We start from the raw sequence: 6,482 nt of genomic DNA on the forward strand, positions 1-6,482 counted from the left end.
TCACAATTGGAGCTGCATCGAAACAACAACTGACTTGAACCAGCACGCAGGGCTCTCTCTGTTCTCTCTGCACAGCGTGACACGGCAAGGCCAACGACGAACCCCAGATGCACGCACCGAGCGGCTGTTCTCTCGCCTCTGAGATTAGTTATTCGCGATTCAAGAATCGCCCGTCCGTTACCAATGCGTTGCCGCATCGTAGTAAGGCGCGCTTTCATCCGTGAAACCGTGGCACGGCTTGATTGATTCGCTTTCCATGCTTCCCGAACAAAGCTTCCAAGGACACATACACGTACGATCTTATGCGTCGCAAGCGGCTTCCATCATCGCACCGTAAGCAAGCTTGGAGAAATGCTGCAATCACCCACATGCAGCAATCGCCTCTTGTGAGCTAGTGGTGACGTTCCTGCACAGCCCGGTTCAGATGCCAAGCACCCAATTACGCAGAGGAGAGACGCGGCATTTCTCATCCGAAACGCACAAAGCAGTCACGAGCAAGGTAATTCAACACGAAACACTCACGCCTGAAAGAGTCGTGAGTCACAGTCACAGAGTCATGATTCACGATTCACGATTCACGATTCACGATTCACGATTCACGATTCACGATTCACGATTCACGATTCACGATTCACGATTCACGATTCACGATTCACGATTCACGATTCACGATTCACGATCCTGCTCAATCATGAAATCCTCGTGCCTCACGTCTCAGTCGTGAGTTGGTTGCTAGCAGAAACAAATGCTCTAACATTCTTGTCGCAATTTCACGTTCACGGTCGTGGGTTCAGGCACGATGGTTTCGTGCTTCCACTGTTCAGTGGCGAGTCGTGAGTTATGTGGGACGAGTTGCTAATGAGAGGGAGGAAAGTCGGAACTGGGATACAGCTTGCCGGGGTTGAGCAGGTTATGGGGATCTAAAGCCAATTTGATTGCCTTCATGACACGGATCGTGCTGGCGGGAAGCTCGCTCTCGAGGAATTCGATCTTGCCCATACCGACGCCGTGCTCGCCCGTGCAAGTTCCCTGAAGCTTCTGCGCACGCTCGCACAGTCGCCCGACGACTTGGGTAGTGATGCGCGTCTGTTCGGGATCTTGTGCGTTGAAGGGGATGAGAGCGTGGAAGTTCCCGTCTCCTGCATGGCCGACGATGGCAGTGCCCGTCAGGCCCGACTCTTGGAAGTCGCGCTGCGACTCTCTAACAAGCCGAGGCAAGGCCGAGATAGGCACGCACACGTCCGTGGTCCACACCTTGACTCCCGGTGCTTGGTTGGTAGCCGCCACTGCCCACAGAGCCGCTTTTCTGCCTTCCCAGATCTTACCAGCACGCTCCTTGTCCGTTTCAAATTCTACACTGCTCTTCTCGGCACCAAACTTGACCGCAGCTTGTGTGATGGCTTCCTTGGCTTCGGCCACAGCCGCCTCTCCTCCACTTAGCTTGAAGAAAAGCGAGTCCTTTTCGTCGTATGTACGACCGCATAGATTAGACTGGTTGATCGATTGGATCATTTTGTAATCTAGCAACTCGATGCACTGAACCGGAATACCGGAGAGTAGGATCTCGTTGACCGTCTTCGATGCTGCTTCGACGTTGGGAAAGCTCGCAACAGCCACGGCATCCGCGGGCATTTTGGGCGCCAGCCGTACGGTTGCTTCGGTTACAATACCGAGCGTTCCTTCAGCGCCAACGATGATCTTGCCAATGTCAAACCCTGCCGAGCTCTTGCGCGCACGTCCTCCACCACGCGTCGAGATGACCTCGCCGTTAGCAAGTACCACCTTCATGTCGAGAAAGTGCTCGCCTCGAGCAGTGCCGTACCGAACCGCGTTGGTGCCCGAGCAGCCAGTACCGATCATTCCACCGATCGTAGCACCCGGTCCGGGGTCAAGCGGGAAGAAAAGCTGGTTGCCGTTCTTGGCGCAGTACTGGTTGATTGTCTCCCATCCGATACCTGCCTGCACAACCATATCGCCGTCATCGGGATGGAAAGCGAGCACCTTGTCCATCCTGCTCATGTCGATCGAGATTCCTGCAAACGGGGCGATGTAGTGGCCCTCGAGACTTGTTCCACCGGAAAAGGGCACAATCGGCATGCAGTACTGGTTGGCGATGCGCACGACCGCCTGTACATCAGGTGTATCGCGCACGTACACCACGACGGACGGCTTGGTACCTTCCGAAGAGCTGCGGTGGCCATTCTCGTCGATCCCGCGTCGCTCCAGCTCATCCTCGTCGGTCGTAACATGGTCTTCCCACACTTCGCCTTGTGACGTAAAGTACGCTTTGAGCTCTTCGATCGCGGCTTCGAAATCTTGCTTGGTACCGTAGGAAAACGGCAGACGTGGCTCGCCGTACAAGTAATCACCACTGCGCACTGCCGCCGCGGGGCCATCCAGGCTGATCTTGCTGTCGCCGCTTTGGCCGCCTTGTCGAGAGATGTAGAACGCATTGGCACCCAGACCGATGGCGAGAAGACCAAGGGCAAGATTACGCGAGCTGAAGTCGCGCGAGGCCGAGGACGGATGTGTGGCAGCACCCTGTGTGCTGGAGCTGGCCTGTCGACGAGCCGAAGAGCTCAAGAAACCACGGCTGGATGCAGCGGCACTAGCCAATTGGCCACGAGCCACCTTAAGAGCTCGTGACGAGACACCATTTGCTCGTATCATAGTTGAGAGGCTGTCCAGGCGGCGTAGGGTGAGCAGGTCGACAGGCAGGATGAAGAGCAAGCTTTCCCTAGAAAAAACCGCCCGATTTGTGATTTGCCGCGACCTCCAGGTAAAGCCTCAGCTGTCGACTTTTTGCTGGCATGGTTTGTTCAATGCACCTTGTGTTCTCGAATGCCTGAGGCTGCAGGCACGGGATAGGAATTGCCGGTGTTAGCTCCCAGTCCGAACCGAGACGTCACCGATACCTAGGGATCTGTGGTGCGTTGGCCTTTCCCCGCACACTTCGACTCACGACTCGTCGGCGACTAATTGCCCGTTCATTGAACCCTCACTCACGACACCTGAGTTGCCAACGCTTCGTGCTTCTAGCGTGTTGCGTGTTGGCTCTTCACAACTGGAGAAAGAGACGCTCTAACACACGAAGAAGAAAAACCCGAAAGCATGCACGATGCGTGATGAACACGAAAGCATGAAGAGAAATCCAGAGCCTCGGACTCATTCTCCGATCCGCCAAGCACGAATGCTTACAACATGTCGAGCTTCGCCTATCCGTGTCCGCAACCTCAGTTCATTGAGATGAGGAGGGAACAAATGGCAGAAGGAACAAGCTGATTCTCAGAAAGTGTTGTCTCTCGAAGGCAGGAACACAGTAAAAGCTGATCAGGTCACGACCAGTATGAGTTTTGCGTGGTATTTCAAATGAAGCTGTGACGTCGTAGGAGGCCCAATGGTACACCGTATGCTGATCGTTGGATGGACAATGATTTACTTGGCGCCAGAAGCGGCTTTCTTGGCCTTCTCCTTGGCAGCCTCCTTCTGCGCCTTTTCGTAGACCCAGTCATTGAGGCCACGTCGGCAACGTGCGATTTCGTAGACGTAGAATTGAAGCCGCGTGACTGTTGTGGGTGCAACCAAGGCGCAGCGCAACAGAGAAAGGACAGGGGTTTCAAAGATGCATAGGACGAAGAGGTGCAAACGGGGATGCGGCGTCAAAGAAAAGGGAACAGTCAAGAGCGTTCGAGGGTCAGAAAAGCTTTCTGACTGCCATCAGATGCGCATGAGCAAAGCTATACATACCAAAGGTAGTGTTAAATTGGGTGTACTCGTCCGAAGCGTCAGTACGGATCAAAGTACCAAAGTTGAAGTCGGCGACCTTGTTCTCGTACTTGTTGATGAAGAGCCTCCACTTCTCCTTACCAGCAGGGCTCTTCATGGCCTCCTCGTCGATCTTGAGCACCGACTTAGGGTCACCCGACTCTGCGAACTCTGGGAAAGTAGCCTGGAAGTCCTCGTACATCTCGTCGTCCAGCTTGGTCAAGCGAAGGGTGGAAGGCTTGATCTTCTCCAAGAGGTTCCAGTAGGTTTGGGCATGCTCGACACATCGAACGGCCATCTGCTTTTCGATCTCTGGCAGATTCTGCGCCTTGTTGGCGTCAAATGTTCCGGTCGACATAGTGCTCGAATGATGTGTGTATGGTATCGGAACGCGAGATAAGGTGATGAGATGGAAAGAGGTCAACCTGCTGCTAGATCCAGTGAGCGAAAGTCCAAATTAGAGCTTAGATGGAGGTGCGTGCGTTGACCTGTCAATACTAGCAAAACTGCCAACTCAGTGCAGTGTTGCCATTCTCGGACGGGACTCAGGGTCGACTGCCGATTTGCCACGTCGTCAAGACTCGCGACTTCCAAGAGGTTTTTTTTTTCGACCAAGCACGCAGACACGAGCAAGAAGCGTGAAGCACGAAGAAATCGTCAAATTGTTAAGATGTGCACAAATGACAGACAGTTCAGCTGGCTGTGCACTACAGTCACACGTGACAGAGCTGAGTGTGGACGGTGTTTCCACGTAACACGTCAGCGCCTGTTCGAGTTCATTTTCCGAAATCGTGAATCACGAATGAAACGAATGCATTTTCGTACAGCTTCCTGCAGCCCAGACCTGTGATCAAACAGCAAGCCGAGCTTTTCTTATACATGTCGAGAATATACAAGGCGAAGTAGAATGTCCAGAGAGAATCCGATACTATATTCAGGTTGAGAGTTTCGTTCGTTCTTGGAGCCTGCTGGCAGCACCTCGAGGTGGCTGGACATCAAGCCCCGTGTATGCGCAGTTCAGTTGTAAACCGACTTGAACTTGCTGATGGGAGGACGCGGCAGCAGACCGCCGTGAGACTTGACGCCGTTGATGCGGTGGTAGGCGTTCAAGTTCTTGTGCAGGGTAAACTGGAAGACGGAGCTACCACCTTCACGGGCAATGATGACACTGGACCAGAGGAAGAAGGACCAGATGCGGTACATCTTGTCACCGTACTTGGCCACCACCTTGTCCTTGTTAGCCTCCCAGTTCTGAGCCCATCGCAGAATGGTAGCCGAGTAGTGAACGCCGGCAACGTCGACCGAGCGAATTTCGAAACCCGCCTTTTCGAGGTGCGAAACAACCCATCCAAGCGAACACGAGGCATCGGCACCGGGGAACACGTACTTGTTCATGAAAAGACCCCACTGCAGATCATGGAACTGCCAAGTGGGGCGAAGACCAGCGACCTGGAAAACAAAGACTCCATCATCGTCAAGAAGGTTGTAGACATCCGAGAGGAATTTGTCGTAGTGACGAATCCCGACGTGCTCGGCCATCTCGAGCGAGATGATTTTGGTATAGTGTCCAGGCTGCACGGGAATGTCGCGGTAATCGAGGTTCAAGATGCGTGCCTGACTAGGGTCGATACCGTTCTTCTTGAGACGGTCGTTTCCGAAGCGAGTCTGGGTCTTTGCGAGCGTAACACCGGTGACATCACATCCGTAGTTGACGGCGGCAAAGGTAGCAAAGGTACCCCAACCACATCCAATGTCGAGGACGCGGTCCTCCTTTTGCAAATCGAGCTTGGAGCAGACGAGGTTGAGCTTGTTGTCTTGCAGTTCCTCGAGTGTCTCGGCCTTGTTGGGGTCCGAGATGATGCCGGAAGTGTAAATCATCTGCGGGCCGAGGAACCAGGAATAGAAGTCATCACCGCGGTCGTAGTTGTCCTGGATCTGAGTCTCGTCCTGCTTGGCAGTATGCATGAGCACATCCGGGATCAAGTTGAACAGAACATACTCGAACAAAGGCCAGGTGAATTGCATCGAGCACCAGTCCCATCGGTACTCGAGCAACTCGTTCAGCGGCATCTTGGGCTCAATCTTGGCAGCAAAGTAGGCGTCATGGAATGTCTGGTAAGGGATCTTCTTGTCGCCGTTGTATTTTTTGCGAAGCTCAGGGTCCTTGATATCCATGTAGAATTCCAGCGGCTTGCCAGGGAGCGTAACCTTTTCGTTCTTGCGAGGACCGTAGGTCGACATGACGGTCCAGTATCCGATAGCGACGGGGCCGCCAAACAGGGCGCAGAGAAGGATGTAGCTGAACCAACCGAACCACTTGGGGTTGACGAAAGGAATGAGTCGGAGCACAATGGCGGGGGCGATCAAGATGAGCGCGGCAAGGTGGAAGTTGTTGAACGAGCCGTTGCCCTCGGCAGGAAGAGGAGCGTTGGCGATGGAGGGGTAGTTGGTCAGCTTGACCTTGCCTCCCGGAGCATATCTGACGATAGCATTGCCGTTGGCAGCGGGGATGCCGTTGGAGAAGCCGTTGGAAGTGCCGTCGGAAGTGCCGTTGAGTTTGCCGAGTTTGAGACTGGAGCCGTTGGTGGTGGGTGCGGCGGCAGGTGTAACACTCGCAGCGGTAGAACCATTGGACTCAGACTGTCCGACAGGAACAGCGAGAGCGGCAGCGGGCGCCGAATCGACGATCCTGGTTTCAGGCTGAGGAGGAGACATCG

The 6,482-nt window shown here is 54.2% G+C and overlaps 3 protein-coding genes across 3 annotated transcripts; all 3 read right to left on the reverse strand.

The window, feature by feature from the left end:
• Positions 1-855: 855 nt before the first annotated feature.
• UMAG_11275 (uncharacterized protein) lies at positions 856-2,670 on the reverse strand (the record flags this gene model as incomplete). The annotated part of the gene is made up of 1 exon (XM_011389096.1): positions 856-2,670. The coding sequence occupies one exon, from the start codon at positions 2,668-2,670 to the stop codon at positions 856-858; it is 1,815 nt and encodes a 604-aa protein (XP_011387398.1).
• A 765-nt stretch (positions 2,671-3,435) lies between these two features.
• UMAG_11276 (uncharacterized protein) lies at positions 3,436-4,123 on the reverse strand (the record flags this gene model as incomplete). Its single annotated transcript, XM_011389097.1, has 2 exons — positions 3,436-3,566; positions 3,748-4,123. The coding sequence occupies 2 exons, from the start codon at positions 4,121-4,123 to the stop codon at positions 3,436-3,438; spliced, it is 507 nt and encodes a 168-aa protein (XP_011387399.1).
• A 659-nt stretch (positions 4,124-4,782) lies between these two features.
• On the reverse strand, positions 4,783-6,480 carry UMAG_01070 (uncharacterized protein; the record flags this gene model as incomplete). Its single annotated transcript, XM_011388731.1, has 1 exon — positions 4,783-6,480. The coding sequence occupies one exon, from the start codon at positions 6,478-6,480 to the stop codon at positions 4,783-4,785; it is 1,698 nt and encodes a 565-aa protein (XP_011387033.1).
• Positions 6,481-6,482: the final 2 nt, after the last annotated feature.

The sequence above is a fragment of the Mycosarcoma maydis genome, chromosome 2 (assembly GCF_000328475.2).
Source record: "Mycosarcoma maydis chromosome 2, whole genome shotgun sequence".
Lineage (NCBI taxonomy): Eukaryota > Fungi > Basidiomycota > Ustilaginomycetes > Ustilaginales > Mycosarcoma > Mycosarcoma maydis.